At 42.3% G+C, this 19,747-nt stretch overlaps 1 protein-coding gene across 3 annotated transcripts; it reads right to left on the bottom strand.

Annotated features, from left to right (window-relative positions):
- Positions 1–887: 887 nt before the first annotated feature.
- Positions 888–18,473, bottom strand: BZW1 (basic leucine zipper and W2 domains 1). 3 transcript variants are annotated; one of them, XM_081838710.1, is made up of 12 exons: positions 18,323–18,473; positions 15,511–15,584; positions 10,909–11,085; positions 10,312–10,406; positions 9,725–9,790; positions 9,195–9,330; positions 8,076–8,185; positions 7,802–7,972; positions 3,838–3,984; positions 2,516–2,654; positions 1,427–1,549; positions 888–1,330 (listed from the first exon to the last, which is right to left on the bottom strand). In XM_081838710.1, exons 2-12 carry the CDS (start codon positions 15,572–15,574, stop codon positions 1,299–1,301), a joined length of 1,260 nt encoding a protein of 419 aa, XP_081694836.1. In that variant the 5' UTR covers positions 15,575–15,584; positions 18,323–18,473; the 3' UTR covers positions 888–1,298. The 3 variants fall into 3 exon arrangements, with proteins under 3 accessions (XP_081694836.1, XP_081694838.1, XP_081694837.1); XM_081838712.1 differs by having other exon boundaries at positions 18,327–18,469; XM_081838711.1 differs by lacking the exon at positions 18,323–18,473 and adding an exon at positions 17,887–18,047.
- Positions 18,474–19,747: the final 1,274 nt, after the last annotated feature.

Raw genomic sequence — 19,747 nt, 5'->3', positions numbered from 1 at the left:
TAGAAACCCATGTATTTCTGCATTGAAAGCAGCACTCAGTAGCTGCTATTCTGAACTGCCTGACTCATCCATTCTCTGCCAGTAGGCCCACTACTAGAGTCACATCTGCTGTATCACATCTTGCTATATGTAACCAGAATATATTCTGACCCGGGGATATTCAGCACACCTAATGCACTTAAAGAAACAAAGACGCCTATAGGAAATAGTTTTCCTCTATCAACAATTGGGTCCAATTTAGACAGTTCCCCTTTCTCTTGCAGATTCAGGGATACAGAAACCATGGGAGTCTGAGGCTAGCAACAGGAAAACTAGTATAGCTTATACAGATAGTATGCAAGAGTTGCCTAGTTTCCTTCCATTCTTTTTCAGTGAAAGCATTCACACACACACACAATTTCTCTTCCTGATCCTGGTTAGCAAGAATACATTCTCCAAGTATCTAAAATGCAAATCATTTTAACCTTTAAAAGGATGGTATTCAACACTCATCCTACTCAAAGGTAGACCCATATAATAATCTAGACCCACTAGACATAACCTAGTCACATTCATTAATTTTTGAGGACTTGGTTTACTACAAGCTAAAAAGTAGTATACAACATTGCTCAAAAATGGTCAATGCAAATTGTTCGTTCTGTTTCCAACTAATAGCAAGGCGGAAAAATACATTTTTCAAAGAGAATATAGATTGTTCAAGGATCTGCTTAAGACTGCAAGAACACCAGAACCAGGAAGCTGAAGGCAAAGAGCGTAGTTTGAATACTGAGCTTAGTGACTGCAAATTGCAGTGGTATTATGAACAGGGAATGATGTGATGTTAGGAATCCCATCACTCTTGCTTGGATCTAGTTATCTTTCACACACAATTACACAAGTATGGCCTCTTTACTGTGGATACTTGTACAGTTTAATTTGCAAACAGAATTTTTATAACAAATTTCATTTTTCCAAATCATGTCTACTTGTAAACTTTTTTTATAGAAAACCCAGGGATAAAATGAATTTAAGTTGTGGAAGGCCTTAAATTATGTTACAGTAGAAAATACAGGAGGTAGAAGGTAACTCAAAAAACTAATGCAATGTTAGAATCAAATCTATAGCTCCTGTAAGCTACTAACACATGGTTTTAAAAACCTAAATCTGGTGTTCTCTAATGACCATAGAAAACACAAACATAAATTTGCCATGAGAGCCCTTATATCATGCTTGATACAGGGAGGTAGGATGTAAGAATCAGGACACAAAGACATGACGTTTTATCTACTGCTCCTGTTTGCTTTACTGTTTTTGACAACTTAGTCACCTTCTTCAGTTTCAGACTCAGATTCTGAAAGAAAACAAACAAGCATTCCAGCATGAGAACACTAAACTTATTCAAATGAATGCACAGTAAGCAAAGCGGAATTGCATCAGGCTTACTCACCTTCCTCAGCATTCTTGAGCCATTCTACAAACTTTTTCATTTGTTCCAGAAAGACACTCTTTCCTTTGGCAACATGTGCATCTTTATACCATTTTAGGATGGGTTCTTCACTTAGAACCTCAGCTGTTGAAAACAAAGTGGGGTTAGGGCAAGCAGTGTCTATCCCTTCATGCAGCACAGTTTAGAAAACAGATGCCAAGTCACACCATGTGTTTTCAAAGCACAGAAGTGCTTAAATGCAAACCCTCTAAAAAAACAACCACCAGTAAGTTTGCCAAGCCACGTTCCTCATGCTCCGTGGCCTTAGCATTGTTTGGGCTGTAAATTTCCACTAGACTTGACCAGTTCATCAAGCAATACATTTTATATGTTGCTCAATCACATCTTTGGAACTGAAGCCTCGTTAAAAAGGTAAAGGGACCCCTGACCGTTAGGTCCAGTCGCAGATGACTCAGGTCGCGGTGCTCATCTCGCTTTATTGGCCGAGGGAGCCGGCGTACAGCTTCCGGGTCATGTGGCCAGCATGACTAAGCCGCTTCTGGCGAACCAGAGCAGCACACGGAAATGCTGTTTACCTTCCCGCCAGAGCAGTACCTATTTATCTACTTGCACTTTGACGTGCTTTGAACTGCTAGGTTGGCAGGAGCAGGAACCGACCAACGGGAGCTCACCCCGTTGCGGGGATTCAACTGCAGACCTTCTGATCAGCAAGCCCTAGGCTCTGTGGTTTAACCCAAAGCACCACTCGAGTCCCTTGAAGCTTCATTAGGACATCCTATTTTCATCAACAGGATACATCCACATCTCAAAAAAGTCACTTGACATCACAATGGGTAGCGGGGTTCTGTTAACACTATTGTGGGCTTGTCAAGAAATTTGTTTAAGCGGATGCAACACCAGAAGACTAAGACCCTTTTCAAATGGCATAATGGAATTATGGGCTGCAGCTTTCTTCTTTGAGATTAAGACCTTACTGATAAGCATCAGAAGCTACAGGTTAAGTAGTTAAAATAAGTTAAAGAGAGTTAAAATGTTAAACTCTTGAGTGTTCTATCTTCTTTTACACATGACTAAGTGTTAAACCATTACCTTTGTAGAAGAGCACCACTATTTTCTGGAAGGCTTTCATGAAGTGGATGTTGTCATAACAGTACTCCTGAATCTTGAGCAACAGAGTCAGTTCAGACTGACCTTGGGTTGTAAAGGCAGCAAGAAGAGGGCTGTATTGCTGTGAAGATTGTAAGAACAGTTACGTACAGGGAAAAAACCACACACGCTTTTATTCTGATCAACAGCTCCCCATTTCTCCATAAATGTGCCTTTTAAATGTGTTGGAGAGGGAATTATGGGTGGTTGTTTTTTGTATTACATATTTTGTGCTTTCCTTTTGTTTTTTTATGTTGTGAACCGCCATGTGATCTTCAAATCTAGTGTGGTATACAAATTTGATAAATAAAAATGTTTTGCCTACTTGTTATGCACAAGCTAGCGTACACCAGAATACTGCTTAAAATGGGGCTTATCAGAAATCATCAACATGTAATTTGTCCTAAAATGGACATGTACATTTTCAAACCCTGCTGCCAGAAAATGCCTCTTTCATGAAGGGAAAAAAGCCTCTGGCTGCTGTTGAACTGCAGCTTCTCATTGTTCCTGGCCACATTTGTGGGCACTCATGGGCGTTATAGTCCAGCAACGTCTGGAGGGCCCATGGTTCCTCACCCCAGTCTTAGAACCATGCACTGCCAAGTTACCTATTAGTGATTTCCATTTTCTTTTACAGACAAGAGTAAGTAAGATTTTTCGAAATCCAGGAACTCAACATTTTAGGAAGAATGTGTGCCCTACATTGTGGCATTCAGGGTACACTTTCAACAGGTTTACACTGAATGAGATAATAAACTTATATTAAATCAGGAGAAATGAAGAGAATCCGTTTGAAAAATCTAGTTCTCATTTTTATGTAGCCTATTCTCTGCATATTCAGTATTATGACTGAAACCATACATCATTATGCAGCATAGAATACTTCTTTTTCGGGGTACTAGCCACTAGCTTTCATTCCCTGTCCTACTGTCCAGTGCATATTTTGTGCCCACTGAGCAGGTTCAGTCCCATATTGGCCTGTTTGGGGCTTTCCCTCTCCTATTTTTCTTTGGGGGTGGGTTGTGGTGGGAGACACATTTATGTACAACCCCAGCTACAATCATTTTTTTTTTTTTAAAAAAAATTCATTTGATGTGTCTGCAAACCTCGGGGTTACCCCTAACATGACATCTGCATGAGCACCTGAAAACTGAGCTGGATACAGAGGGAATGATCACGTGGACTTTGCACCCATGCCTGCACTGAAATGGACCCACAGATGTTTGCTTATATGATATACTTTTTAAAAATGAACATACAAATACCTTCAAGTGCTTGATGGCTTGTTCCGCTACTAGCTCCTCTTTTTTGTTCCATTCCACAGTGCTCATTACACTGGACCAGATAATGCCTATCACTGTCTGTTCTGATATGTTGTTTTTCTTCATCTCTTCCTTGACATACAAGATGATCTAGACAAGCAATTCCAGGGAGTGTTACATAACATTCTTGCACGTGTATTGACAAGCTTTGCTTAGATTTTCAGATATAGATTTCCTTTTTTTTTTTTTTTAATAAATTTTTATTGGGTTTTCAAATTTTTTAACAACAAACAACACATATGACTTCCCCCCACATACATCCCACTTCCCCCATTTAATTCAGCAAGTTCTTATTCCTCTCTCTAAACTTAATCTCATTATTCTCCAACTTAGTTCATCTTATTAAACCCCATATTATTACCCTATCTTCTTATATGCAATAAATCCTTTTTTCTAAGATCAATCAAAATTTATATACCAATCTCCCCTTTTTTTATATTAAAGTATAAATCAAATTTTCAATAACCAAAAATCATAAAGTTTTTCAAGAATCTGTTTTCCCCCCTCCCTCCCTGCCCGGGTATCTGTCCCTTCCCAGGTAGTTATCCTCCCATAAAATTCCTAGCCAGGATTCCTCACATCTCCAGCCCTCAAGTCTATTTCAGTCTCTCTCCGGTTTTTCTGTTGATATTCCTTTTTGCTGGTTTCCAGGTCTCGAAGGGTGTCTGTTACAGTTTCTTCCTCTTCTCCCAGTTCAAGCCTAATTGAGAAAACTTGTTGCCAGGGTTCTACCAAAAGTCCTCCAGGTTGCAGATAATAAAGGCCAGAAAAGAGGAGAAAGTCCCAGTTATATTTCTTTACTCCTTTAATTTTCATAATTCCACAGTTTCCAAGGGCTTCCTCCTTCACTTTTCTCCTCAGTCTCATGTCTTCATACTTTGTAATCCAAAAGGTTTCTTTGTTCTCTGGCAACATAGGTTTCCACACTTTCTCTTCTCCGACTTCCTCCTTCACCCCCTCCAAAGATGTCATATTTGGTTGAGCTACAGAGTCTCTCAAGAACAAGTCTCTAGTTCCATCAGCAAGGTTGTTTGTTTTGAAAATCAAGGTCGTGTATTGTTCTTGTAAGATTCCCACGAGAAAAGAGGCTCTCTCTATTTGTGCTAGTAATTTTCCTTCTGCAGCCATTGTAGTGTCACTGGTTTCCCCTAGGGGGATTGCCATTGTTCAAAGTTCTACGCCAGCAATCCTTTACCCTATTGTTTATTTACTTTGTTTCAAATCATGTCTGTTTATATGTAACACCTTTAAACCAAAGAGATATATAGTAATACAGTTTTGTCCTTTGTTCAGCTGTTTGACAGCTCAGTTGACAGCTGTCAAACTCCGATTCCTTAAGGCTAGATTGGTGCAGGACGCTCCCAGGTCCAAGGGGGGGGGGGTCACAAAAGTTTCCAAAGTTCGTCTCTTCCCTCCAGCACAACTTGACAAGATAAAACTTGTTCTTAAAAGTTATTAAAGTCTCTTACCAGTTTCCGTAAACATAAAATCTTTTTTCCGATCTTAGATTTTCGCTCCTTGCTTCCAATTGCCTGTATGAAGGGGGGGTGCGGACTTCCCTTTAGCACATCCCCCCGTTTGCCCGATTTAAAAATAACGATTTTTTTAAAAGTCCAAATTTTCTTCTACTCACGGGGTGTTTGTATCCAATCGAATTTTCAGATAGAAAGTTGACGCTCTCCGGTGAATGGCTTGCGGCTTCACTCCACTGAGGTAGCGGTTTACTCTCAGCACCACGCCACCCCCCGTACCTTCTCCGCAGCCTTTAAAAAGGCTCTTCGACTGTCAAGGGGGGCGCTTAAGGTGCCCACCGAGTCACCAGGTCCACAGGTATCCGCACCTGTGGTTTCTAAGGGTCCCCGCGTCGCCGGCGCGGCAAGACCCGTCCTCAGAGGAGCCGATTCCCTCCGGAGCTCGGAGGGAATCCGCCATTACACCGATCGCATCAACCCGGAAGTCAGATATAGATTTCCTTGGGCCTAGAGATTAGCTTTGTTCTACCCAAGAAGTAAATGCTACAATACTTGGCACCGCCCTTGAGTAATAACAACAACACCTACTACTACTGCTACTGCTACTTATCATTTATACTCCAGCCACTCTGGGCGGCTCCCAATAGAATTAAAAGCACAACGAAGCATCAAACATTAAAAACCTCCCTAAACAGGGCTCCCTTCAGATGTCTTCTAAAAGTCAGATAGTTGTTTATTTCCTTGAGATCTGATGGGAGGGCGTTCCACAGGGCGGGCGCCACTACCGAGAAGGCCCTCTGCCTGGTTCCCTGTAACCTCACTTCTCGCAGGGAGGGTATCTTGTGCACCACCTTTTAAGACATTTCTGTCAAGACTCGGAATGTGAAATTCAAGACACAGCTCAAGGTGGGAACAGCCATTCTCCCATTCCTTTCTACAATTTCTGCCTATAGAGACAGGCATCTTGCTTCTCCTTCCCCACCCCCATTTTAGAATATAAAATCTTAATACATTTCTCATTGATCATGGAAACCAAGCACAGAAACTGGGCAGCCCAACTATGGTAGCCTTCCACCCTCCAAACTGCTTGGATCCCCAGCTACCACGAGCTATCATTGGCTATGCTGCCTGGGGATGGTGGGAGCTCTAGTCCTAAAACATCTATGGTTTGTGCACTGTAGCAACAACCAGTCCTTAGGAAGCAAGGTGAAACCAGCCAGCTGCGTCCCAAACCCTTGCCAAGGAAAGGGGATCAAATCTCTGTTCAATCACAGAGCTCCTTGGGCGGTGGCCTTGGAGAACGTCACCATCTTGCATCTTCACAGGGCTTACTGCATAGATCAAGATAACCCAATGCATGCTTTCCTGGACTCCTTGTAGGATGCAAATGTGATAAACACAATAGCATTATTCACAGGTGAAAAGGCTATAGCCTGAACAGGTACAAATGTATATGTGAACATGCTTAACTGTTCCTGAACATTATCATTATTTTCATAAATATCTGCAGTTATTTCAAACATTATTAAACAAGGTTTCATACTTCCCACCTTGCTGTCAGCATTTTACATTGTGCGGACATTAGTGTAATGTTAATTCGCCAAACACACTTGGAAAGAAAATATTTTAACAGCAAAAATTGTTACAGCAATTGAGACAGCTAGAAAACCAAGCTACTGTGATAGGAATTTTATGGTCTTAGATATATGGCAACGTTCATAACCACACGTACATAGATCAGCACAGGAAAGCCAACCTGGAACCATTTTGATTCCTAAACTGAGCAAATATTTCTCTGCATGGTCAAAATGGAAAAGCCTCCCCATTGTCTCTTCCTTCACAAATCCTGTCTTAATCTGTGTTTGAATAAGGGTGTGAGCCTTATCATTACAAAAGACTGCCCAGGCTCCCCAAGAAATCCAATCAAGTAACCTGCCAGACAGGAAATAAACAAAGCGACAGGAGAAAACAACATGCAAATGTTCTGTTTTAGATCGCCTTATCTGAGGGGTGGTCTTAGGTTACACCCCTTCTGTGATGAATGCATAATGTTTCTGGGGGTGGTCTTGATCTACAGGATGGGAATTTCAAAAGTCTTTATAAGCCCTTGCACAGCAATTTTGGGGGTCCTCTTCCTCTCCTGTGTGTGAGGGGAGCACCCTGTTGCAACAGATCAATAAAGATCAAGCTTACTAGCTGCTTTGCTTCTCAATATTCTCTGGTTGGCCTCTGTTATTCTCTCCTACCAATAGGGAACCTATGTAAGGACTCTATATGGGCTCTTGGATACCCCATAAGGGAAAAGGGCATATTTTTATTTACAACACTACTTTCACCTTCCTTGGTTGCCATGGCAGATGCCAAAGTTACGAAACAAGAGTATTAGAGACCAAAGAGGCTCATAAGCTATGAGCAGAGGAAACCAATGTACTTACATCCTTAAAGTTATCCCCACGTGACATCTGCTCCTGAAGTTCTTTCTGCAGTTCTTTACGAGCCCCTATGCACTGCTGGTTCCGGACGTATTCAGAGAGTTCCTTTAATCCTGCATCAGTGAAGTATTTTGTGAAGTGTTCAAGGCTTTGCTTGTTGGCTGGAAAGAGTTCCTGAAACATTGATATTGATTATTTGCGGTGTACTTTAAAAAAAGTTGCACATCTCAAATTACTCCATTTTCATCACCAAAAGTAGATTATCTTATTTACTTACCATCAGCCTGTTGTCCATGTTGACTTTACGAAGGCTAGCAGCTACTGCATTGATATCTTTTTCATTTATCCATGATTTGAACAGTTTTACTGCAAAGGCTGCTGAAACACCTGCATGAGAAGTTGTATGGTTACTTTTAATACTCTTGAAGAGGTGTCCTGCTTAATACTGTCCTACTATCAGATGTGACTTACCCTTGCCCTCCAGACGTGATTGGACTCCCAACTCCCATAAGTCCCATAGAGCAGTGTTCCCCCCCAACCTTGGGCCTCCAGCTGTTTTTGGACTACAACTCCCATCATCCCTCGCTAGCAAGACCAGTGGTCAAGGATGGTGGGAATTGTAATCCAAAAACAGCTGGAGGCCCAAGGTTGGGGAACCCTGCCATAGAGCACGGCCAATGGTCAAGAATGATGGGAGTTGTAGTCCATCTACATCTGTAGGCCACAGGTTAGCGTATAAAAACACAAGTGGCTTTGTTGTCTCAAACTGTTAGCAGATTTTGATAATGAAATCGTTCTTTGTGTATCACTTCCTGAGTGGCTTCATGAGGAAAGGTTTTCTAGCACTCTTACTGGACGTGCAAAGGTCACATTGCATGATTAAATGGTAAGGTTTTGCTTCACTATAACTAAAACAAATGCACAGTCTGTTACCTAGTACCTACTTCAACCTGTGAATCTTAAGAAAAAATCTGGGTCTTGTATTGTAAAATTCTGAGAAAAATACCGTATTTTTCGCTCTATAAGATGCACCAGACCACAAGACGCACCTAGTTTTTGGAGGAGGAAAACAAGAAAAAAACTATTCTGAATCTCAGAAGCCAGAACAGCAAGAGGGATCGCTGCGCAGTGAAAGCAGCAATCCCTCTTGCTGTTCTGGCTTCTGGGATAGCTGCGCAGCCTGCATTCGCTCCATAAGACGCACACACATTTCCCCTTACTTTTTAGGAGGGGAAAAGTGAGTCTTATAGAGCAAAAAATACAGTACTCATATGCTAGGAACTGGGGTTGGACAGGACTTCCACTGGTGAAGAGAAACCTAGCACACTGTGCAGGAATACACCTCTAAATATCAAAACAGACAGGGAATACTTCCAAAATAGTTTACCACAATTACCTTCTTTAACTAGATTCTCATTATATAGACTGTTGAGAATTGACGCATTAAGTGTCCCATTGGCCAGAAGAATACCCGTCAGCATGGCCAGTTTGTTCCGCTCAGACTCTGAAAAACCTTTCAAGAATAGCAGCAACTGCAAAGGGAAAAAGGCACAGTCAACACTCTGAAAGAAGCAAAGTGCTGAAATCATTTATGAATGCTACCATGAGATATAAAGGAATGTATCACTGGAAACAAGAAAAGGACCCCCTTTTGCAGAGTTTTTATTATAATGACTGAAAGTTTTACACGAAGTTTCCGCACAGCCACTTACTCTGATGCCTATGGAGAACTATACCCTCCAGGTAACCAGAAAATAGAACTTTTATAAATGGGACAGAAATTATTCTTTTTTTCAGGCCCTAAGTGACTAGCCAAGGAAGATGTGCACATGCAGACTAAATGTTTTGCTAAATAGTAACAAACACACAAATATACAGGAGTATCTATAAGGCCATGGTCCAAAAAATAGTTTCAACTTGCAATACCTTTTTGACTTCATCCTCAAAGCCTTTTTCCAGGTATTTGTAACGCCTGATCAGCTTGTTAAAGACCTGAAAGACAAATGTTAGCAATTAAGACTATAGTTTTCATAGAAAAGGTGGGCAACCTGATACCAAGGGGCCATATGCATTCCTGCTTTCGTTTTATGTTCCCCATGCGCCTTCAGAATCTTCCCCAGCAAGGGGATTCCCCAGAATCTCTGCTTCCCAGCAGTACCTTTCTTTCTGTCAATTTCCTCATTTTGTCAGGCTCTCCCCCTCTCTATGTAATTTCAGAACAACTGGAAGAAGCAGTATTTTACCTGATAAAATCAACTGATTTTTAAAAACTTTTCCCCTTATTATTTGACTTGAGGATAAGGAAATCCCACCCCTTCAATAATCCAGAACACTTTTGTCTCTGGCTGTGCCCATCACTGCTCCGGCTCTGGTCAGGGCCAGCAGGTATCCCTCAGCAATTAAGCCCTCAACAATCCCTCTTTATACATGCAATCTTGCTTTTCTGTGGATGTTTATATTGCAGGGAGGTAGAATCAAGAAAAGCCATTTTTTAAAAAGCCAACAAAACAAACCTGAGCAAATGCTTGCATCGTTTCTAGGTCTTCCTGTGCTGCAAACACACAGACATCTGTGTGCATCATGTCATCTGCCAGTGTACCACCTGGGGCTATTGAGAAATTAGTGTTTAGTTTTACAAGAAAAGCTAACATTGGCTAAGATCACTTTCACTCGTTAGAACAGCATTTAAGTTTAATACAATGCAATGTAAAGTAAATCAACAGCAAGTGAAAACCAACTATTTAAAGTTCAATGGCAAACGGAGCAAGATAAAAATCTTTCCCAGTGCTAAGAATTAGGAGCCCCACCTTCTTACAGGGATGCTAGTTTTTTAGGAAAACACTGAAGGCTGACTAGAAGCTTTCATCTTCCTAAATTTGAACTGGATCATCAGTTACTAACAGCTACCATAAAATACTACATCACTTCTGTGTGAAACTCTTCACAGAGAAAAGAGCTCTAATGCTATTATATTCTGGAGGGTACAGAGGCTACATAATCAGTAGCAACTGAGATCATGACCAATGAATGGTTGGTTAGTTTTAAGGTCCAACCATGCAAATACACAGGCACGCTTGTAAGCCAAAAGAGCCCCTCTTAAGGTCACTTACCCAGCATTCCACCAGCCACCAGAATGTCAAAGAGTGTCTCTGCATAGCGGCGATAATCAAGTTTTGCTCCAGAAGCATCAAGGAATTTTGCTACTGCTTCCAAGTCACTGCCAGTTTCATTTAAACCTTGAATAATACAGTCCTGAAACTGAGTGGGGTCAAACCTCTCTTTTTCATCTGAAATAAATAAATAAATAAATAAATATTCTGTGAACATAGTACTATTTATTACATTGTTTTTTAATACAAAATCATATTACAGAGAGTGGCCCCAATTTAGGTACACAGTTCAATCAATGAAATTCATCACAGCAAGTTATATGGGTACAAATAACACACACAACAAAGTGGCAGTTAATTTCAGGCTGACAGTTGGAAAAAATAGTGGAGCCAGATAAAATAATAATAATACAGTGGTGCCCCGCAAGACGAATGCCTCGCAAGACGGAAAACTCGCTAGACAAGAGTTTTCCGTTTTGGAGGTGCTTCGCAAAACGAATTTCCTACGGGCTTGCTTCGCAAGACGAAAATGTCTTGCGAGTTCCTGCGGTCCCCCCCCTTTTCTAAGCCGCTTATCCGCTAAGCTGATAAGCCGCTAAAAGCCGCTAAGCCGTCAATGGGCTTGCTTCGCAAGACGAAAAAACCGCTAGACGAAGAGACTCGCGGAACGGATTCTTTTCGTCTTGCGAGGCACCACTGTAATAATAATAATAATAATAATAATAATAATAATAATAATAATAATAATTAATATTCCACCCTATACCTGGAAGTCTCAGAGTGGTTCACAGAACAAGATAAAAGGATTTTTCTTTACTGATATTGTGAATGATGACAGCAAACTTGAGTCAAGAAGAAAGTAAGTGGATTCTAAAGCAGTATTACCTACTGTGGGGCCATTCTGTAATGTAGCTCCTCAATAGATGTTGAGGAACAAAGGTTGGAAACCTTTCTTCTTTGAAATACCCTTCGAGAGTCAGGGTTGACCAGGAAGTAGGGCACTCAAATCATGCTAATTCACTAGAGAACAAAACAAATTCCTTCCAGTAGCACCTTAAAGACCAACTAAGTCAGTTCTTGGTATGAGCTTTCGTGTGCATGCACACTTCTTCAGATACACAGTCAGACCAACACGGCTACCTATCTGTAGCTATCACTAGAGAACAGTACAGTAGTGGGTAAAAGAGCCTTCTAGGGCTGGGGCATGACACGGCCTCTGTATATGTGAAGTTCCAAACCCAGTTCCCCAGTATCTCTCACTCTTGTTGTTCAGGTTCATACTGCTGATACATCAGCCTTTGCCAGCCAGCTGCCCTCCAGATGTTCTCGAATACAACATCTATTTGGCTAATGCAAGTTGTTGTCCAAAACATCTCAATAATCACAACACAAAGAAAAACAACAAGTTTTGTATATGGACAACTATCACACTGCACGGCACACTGCTGAGATAGAAGATTGGCATTTAATATACTGTACATCAGGGGAGCATATTATGGCCATTTTCCACTTTAAAAGTTATTGGAGATTTCCATTACACTTTGGAGAGGCCCATCACCAGGCCCTTTAAAGATCTATGCTTTCCCCTTTTTTGCATGAAAAATGGTTTGGTATTTTTAGCAAAATACAAAACGAACCCTTTTCCGTCAAGAAGTGTGCTTTGTATTCAAAGAAATTTACCTTTAAAAAGTTAGCACCCACGTTCTATAGATCAAAATAAAATGGTTCCATATCAGCCTTTGGCTACACCCTTCTTTTTCTGGCGTGGCACCAGTAAATTGACAATAATTACCTGAATTATCAACCAGTATCCAGCCCAATTTTCAGGATGTGGAAGCCATGAGTACAGCGTTCATGACTGAGCAACCATTAAGGTCTGCTTCAATCTTCCACAAACATAGGTATTTCCCTTTCACTTTAAATAGGGATTCTGACACAAATCAGTTTATTACGGAGCTAGCTAACTCTCACCAGCAGTTCCAAGAGCTATTTCTACCTCTCGCCATTTTATTACATTCTGGTTCTCTCTATAAAAACCCTCATATGAATGCATTGCAGAAGTTCTCTTTAAACTCATCTATTAAAAATACAAACTTCATGGGCTTGCCTTCATGAATTTGCTATATCCCTCAAGATCTTTGAATGGTCAGCTTCTCAGCTTCAAATAAGCCACTTATCTGTACTAGAACACAAGATACTCTCACTGTAAGATACCAGAAGTATACAACAGATAGAAAACAAAGGACCACAGCCACAGCAAAATCATTTTTGGCAAAAGTGTTGTCAGTTTGAGCACTCTCTTAGGCCAAGAATATCTGGTAAAAAACAATCAAAATATCAGCTGCACCTGAAATCTTAATTTCTGTTTTAACCTATTATCAGTCTATTTATAATGGGCTAAAATTTTACCACCACCCATAGCAATTCAAAGTTAAGTTATAGTTGCTTGCTACTCCACTTCTGAAAACATTACATGATGGTAATAATGAAAATTATAAATAAAATTTCTGAAAACATTACACAGAAGAAAATTCCATGAATATGAGAGGATCTTCTTTCACTTATGTCATTTAGAACTCAGGTATCAGTTTTCTTTGATCCTCAAGATACTGGGCATTTGTTATCCAAAGACTAATACCACAGTATTATGCCATGTGTGCACTCCAGCTCACCCACCATGTTTCAGCAGATCAAGACAGTAGTTATCTATTTCTGCTTCCGGGTCCCACTCCCACCTATACTAATTTGTTTATTGGAATTCCACCTTTTTCACTCAGTCCAGTTTCATTCTTTCTCACTTATTTAAGCAGAGCGGTACTAAACATCAGATTACACTCTTTTCCCTAGAACATCCTGACAAGAAGTGTGCAGCTCCTTCAGTTTCAAAGGTTTAACAAAAACAAAACAAAAAAGCTGGAAGGTCCACCATAAAGTTGAACGAGGATTACAAAAATGAGTTCAAATAAGACCTTGTATCATGGACCTATCCCAACTCTAAATACTAGATTCAGGATTCTGGCTCAATGGCAATAATCAATTTTGTGATGTTTTTATGCTGGCACAGAAGTTCATGTGCTACATCTTTTAAGTCATAGGATCAAGATTTGCTTTCACCTTCACAAGTCATTTAACTGAAACCATACCAAAATAATCTTTAAAATAACGACGTTTCAGTTTAGAATTCATTAAAGCTACACTTTTCTCCCCTTTTACTGAAGAAACACTTAACAGACAAACACTCTTTAACATAATTACTACCCACAAGTTAGTATTCCTGTGCTTTCTGGCATGCCACATAGCCAGTTGGCTGGACTATTTATATGTCATAGTAGCAAGAGATATACGCCCTGTGCAGAGGCAAAATTAAGGCCCTTTCCTAGCCATAACACCTTTGAAAGCTCGTAGTTGACCGGCTTGAAGAAAAGTTAAATATAGCACCTACCCATCTAAAACAAACATCTCTCCTAAAGCCAGGCATTAAAGAACCATGAAAATTTGAATCCATGGGTACAAATACCATATGGCCCCATGGAGCCCTCAATGTAGGGCTCCTCAGGATTGTATTCCCCCTGCTATTTAACATCTACATGAACCAGCTGAGTGGGGTCATCCGGAGTTTTAGAGTATGTTGCCAGCGATATGCCAATGACACACAGCTCTTCTTCTCCTTTACATCTGCAGTTGTGGCAGTGGATGTGTTGGACCATTGTCTTGCCTCGATAATGGACTGGTTGAGAGCCAAAAACTACAACTCAATCCAGATAAGATTGAGGCACTGTTAGTGGGTGGTTCTCTTGACTGGATGGATAGGAGGTTGCCTGATCTTGATGGGGTTACATTCCCTCTGAAGGAACAGATACACAGTTTAAGGCTACTTCTGCATCCATTGCTTTTCCAAGGCCTTTGGCTAATGAGCCAATCTATGGCCTTCTAAACTGTGTGTAGATTGTTGTTTTTTGTTTGTTACTATGGTATGTATTTTAGTGGTTTTATACTATCTGATATTGTAAACCACCCTGTGATCCTTGGGTGAAGGGCAGGTGCGGAAGGTGCATACAGGATTAGACAGAGAAGAAGGGGTAAGTCCTGCTGCATGAGCATAAGTCTATTTCACTCAGGCTAGGATGCTGCTGGATACAACTCACAGTGAATAATTTTGTTCAAGTTCAGTATGTGAGAACATCTGTGTAAGATAAATCAAAGGCTGCAATGTGATTTTTAAACAGACTAAAAACCTGTCACTGGGAGACAAAGGAGAATGGGTTCATTAGTTCACTGGCTTTAATAAAATTAAGATTTCTGTTTAAAACGAATATTTTTATTTTAAAAGCAGGTGATAAGTGAAGAAAACAACAACAGGGATATTGATACTACTCTCACTCTTGCATTATATGCAAGACATAGCTGCCTTAATATAAAGAAGGTATAGTTGATCAAGGATCAATCCTAAAGACTTTCCACCAAACTGTCAATGCAGATTTGTGTGTGTGTGTGTATGTATGCGCGCAAAAACACAGTACAGAACACAAGCAAACTTTCTCTCAGATGTCCAACTGTATAATACAGAAACAATTTAATTAAGCATACATATAATTAGCTTACCTCTTTTCCTAGTTTTAAAACGCTGGCCTGATAGCGTTGGCTTTTGCTGCTTTTGATTATTCATAAAAGACACCCTATGGAAAGAAACAAAATTTTCAAGATGTATCAGTTAAGCCGATGATCCCTAAGAGCTTGGGAAGACTTCAGTTAAGCATCTGCCAGCTATTGGCAACATCCTAAAAATGCATCTTAATGGTTTCCTATTTTATTTAAGTATTATTTTCTACTTTGATGTTTGGAAACATTAAATGTTTACAAACCTTTTCCTATGTTTCAAAATACATAACAGACCTCGGGTTCTATGATGCCTAAATTGAGTAAACCTGGGCTGAGAGATTAGAAACATGATGTTTTTCTTCCTCCTTTTCCCCCTTGCATAAGAATTCCCTTCTCCCTTTCCCAGTTGGTTGTTACCACAGTTTTCCCTAAGATCTAAACTGAACCAACTACAGTATGGTTAGAACAAATCAAGCATTGCCTTCAAACCATGATCTGAATCTATGGTTTGAAGACCAAATACTTTGACTTCTGAGGCGAGTAGTTGATACTGGACCAGCAGTTATCAACACATCAGAGGGCTGGGGCTGAGACCAAGAGACTGATACCTATCAAGGCCTATTAATGAACTTGGGGTCAAACTTAACTTGGAATCGGGGGACTTCCAACCTCATGATTTTTACCAGTGCTCTGCCTAAAACTAAGTAAGGCCATAATTAAGTCAGGACTAGGTCCTTGACAAAGCGTTCTCTTGTGGGCTCTTTCCCATGTCAGTGGGCTCCAAGCACTGCTGGGTAATTGGTGCAGCAATATTTTTATTTCAGTGCAATGCCCCACAGCAACACTAGGCTAGGGGCACTGTGATAGATTTTAAGCTGGTTAGATCCAGCCGCCTGACACTGCCTGCAGTGAGATGAATCATAAGATGAAAGTATCAAGATAGCCAAGGGGTACATGGCTATGCCCTCACACCTCGACTTCATAATTATATGTAAAAAGAGAGGCTCTCAGTCCAAACATATTGTATGTATAGAATCCAGCCTTAACACAAAAAAACAAAAGCATGAACTGCATTTAAGGCTTCAAGGGAAAAGGGAGGGGTGGGGGGGGGCAGGCGGAGCAGCAAGAGTATCACAATGTTTAAAGCCCTGTTCTTGAATTCATTCCAGATTAAACTGTAAACAAGAACGAGAGGAGTATTTTAAAGGGGTATTTGTGGTACTCCGTATACCCCAACAAGGCTGTAGTCCTATGACCACTTCCTTGGAACTAATTGCACCTGAACAAAATGGGATGATTCTGAGCAGGTGTTCTTAGGATTACAGTACCTGCTCTTCCAAAAAATCATAGCTGTCTAAAAAACACAAGGCAGGGCCAACATTTCTCCGGCATGTTTCTAGGTATTGGGGTGTGAATGAAGTTTTGGGGATGGGCCAAAATTTCTCAGAATTCCTGAATGCATTCCGGGAGCATATAGCATAACCAGAGTGAAACCAGCTATCCTCTTTCACGTTTGTGGGGTGGCAGGGCTTGGATTTTGAGGGGACCAAACTTACCAACAACCCCATGGCTACTGCTTAGCTAGGGGAACCCCCCCCCCGTGTGCCTTGGAATAATGTTACATCTTCATGGTGCCAAGGGAGAAGAAGGAAAATAACTTAAGACGCCCTTCGTGCTTTTGCAAAAAATGCGGGGGGGGGGGGGAGAGAGATGCAAAAAGCTGTTTTATCCACAGGGCTCATTTCACCCATCCTCGTGGTATTTAAAACTCCTCCTTTCCCCACCATGGTCTCTCCCAGAAAAAACAACCACCAAGAGTCACGAGCGCATACAGATTTTGGAAAACGTGCCAGCTAATCATCTCGCACCGAAGCAAAAAGGCTGAGAAATTCTGACACTCAAGGCAGTATAGAAACATGAGATGATTGGACCCTACTGAACTTGAAACATGGGAACCCCCAACAAAAAAAACAAATTATAATTTGGCAAAATATTTGGACTTTATGTATTTGTACAATTTGGAATATTCAGTGTGATGTGACTGGATTGTTAAAATGGAAAACTTAATAAAAATTATTATTATTAAAAAAAAGAGAGAAATTCTTTTCAAAATGCAATCGCCAAACGTTGAGTCCCCTCCTCCTCCCCCACTCAGCCCCGGGAGGTGTCTCCACCCTTCACCCCCCTCAGGAAAGACCCCCCCCCATCTACAAACACGGGTAGGCCGTGTGTACGTATTTTTTGTGTAGTTGTGGGGGGGGGGGGGGTTGCCTAGCCTCGTGCCGCTGCCTGGGGCCGGAAATGGGCCTTTTCCCGGAAGGCTCTTCCCTCAGCCGACCCGAGGCGCCCTCCTCCTTCCCTCCCTCACGGCCTACCCACCGAGCCCTCCGGGCGGAGGCGGCCGCTGCAGGAGCTGGAAGCGATGGCCCCGGAAAGGAAGGGAAGGGGGAAGTCTCCCGCTATCGCCGCCGCCCCGGCTAGGCTTTGAGTCCCGCGCTGCTGCCTGCCCCTCCCGGCCGCCACAGCCGCGTCCCCTCCCTCCCTCAGCGGCGTCACTGCCCAACAGAGGCCGCCGCTTTGTTACCCGCCAGGCCGGGCCGGGCCAGAGGGCGCGGGCGAGTGAAGGGAAAGGAGGGGGGAGGAGGAGGAGGAGGAGGGGAGAAGCAGGCCCAGCAACCGGCCCTGCCAGCGCGGCCGTTACGGGCCAGGCTCGCGCCGCCGCGCTCCCCGCCCAATCAGCGCCCGCCAAGCCGCGTTCTCTCCCCACCCCCACCCCCCGCGAGCTATCAATCCCGCCGCGCGCCTCGGGCCTCACCGACTTTTAAGGCAGGAAAGGAACGTCCAAGGGAGCACGAGCTTGACTAAGCGGCGCGACGGAGGACGGAGAAGGCGGGCGGTCTGAAGCGGCTTCAAGTCTCCACCCCCTTTTCCTCCTCTTCTACTCCCCCCCCTCTCCACACAACCTCGCCCGAGAGGAGAGGAAACCACGCGAGAACACGCGGGTGACGGGCAGGAGGGAGGCGAGGCTTGCTGGGAAGGAACTATTATTCACAGCCGTCACACAGTGGGAGGGGGGCGGCAGAGAAGAGAAGTGTGTCGTGCTGAGGGTCGAGTGTGTGACGCCGGTTGGGCCTAAAGGGTTTTTTTTTTTATTGTGGGGGGTTGGTTATTTCCTCATACAGAGAGGGAGTTCAAGTTAAAAATGAAGCAAGTGTGTTTGTTTTACCCTACCCCCGTTTATTTCGGAAATGGGTTCGCCCAGCTCGCCCACTCCCCAACTACGTCAACGCAGCAATGGGCGGCGTTCCTTTGGGCGGGGTTTGAAACGAGACTCTCCTCTCCGCTTCCACCTCCCCTCCCTAGGCGCAATCCATTGAGCCGAAGTAGGGGGAGCCCAGGTGGTTATCACCGTAGGAGGAAGCAGCCCAGACTTTCTGGTTTGCTTTTGAAGTTTCGTCTGTCTGTCTCGCAACAATGAGAGCTTGCAAAATAAATAAATGGTGCTTATGACTTTTATTGTTTCCGCGTTTCTATATCTATGGTCTACTTGAGATTCCTGCATTGCAGGGGGGGGAGGGGTTGGACTAGATGACACTGGGTACCCCTTCCAACTCTACAATTCTGTAATTTGGTGGTAGCGGTTTCCATCAGCCAAAGGAAAAAAGGGGGAGGGGGAAATATGCAAAGGTTCATTTGCTTTTAAACGCAGTCGGGTTTTCTAGTGCGAGGAAATTGTAAATTAAATAATAATAATAATAATAATAATAATAATAATAATAATAATAATAATAATAATATTTATATCCCGCCCATCTGGCTGAGTTTCCCCAGCCACTCTGGGCAGCTTCCAATCAAGTGTTAAAAACAATACAGCATTAAATATTAAAAACTTCCCTAAACAGGGCTGCCTGATGGCGCTTCCAGCACTGTCCATCATCATCATCATTAATTATTCCCGTGTTGCAGGTGGGGTACAGGATTCGAGACACATCACTCATGCCTTCATTACAGGGGCTGGAGCCGAAATTGAGTTACAACAACCCTGCTCTGTAGTCCGGGCCTGGCCAAGTTGTGTCAAACTGAAATGCATTATTACTTGATCGTGGCAAGGTTATCTCATGTTCTGAGAATGCTGCTGTGTAGGGCTAGTGGGGGGGGGGTTAATGCTTTCCTTTGCTATCGCTTTTATTGTTTTTAAAAATCTTGTGCTTTTATGTTGTGAACTGCCCTAAGATATACG

This window comes from Podarcis erhardii, assembly GCF_964252035.2.
Source record: "Podarcis erhardii genome assembly, chromosome: 1".
NCBI lineage: Eukaryota > Metazoa > Chordata > Lepidosauria > Squamata > Lacertidae > Podarcis > Podarcis erhardii.
This window is presented reverse-complemented; position numbering and strand designations above follow the sequence as displayed.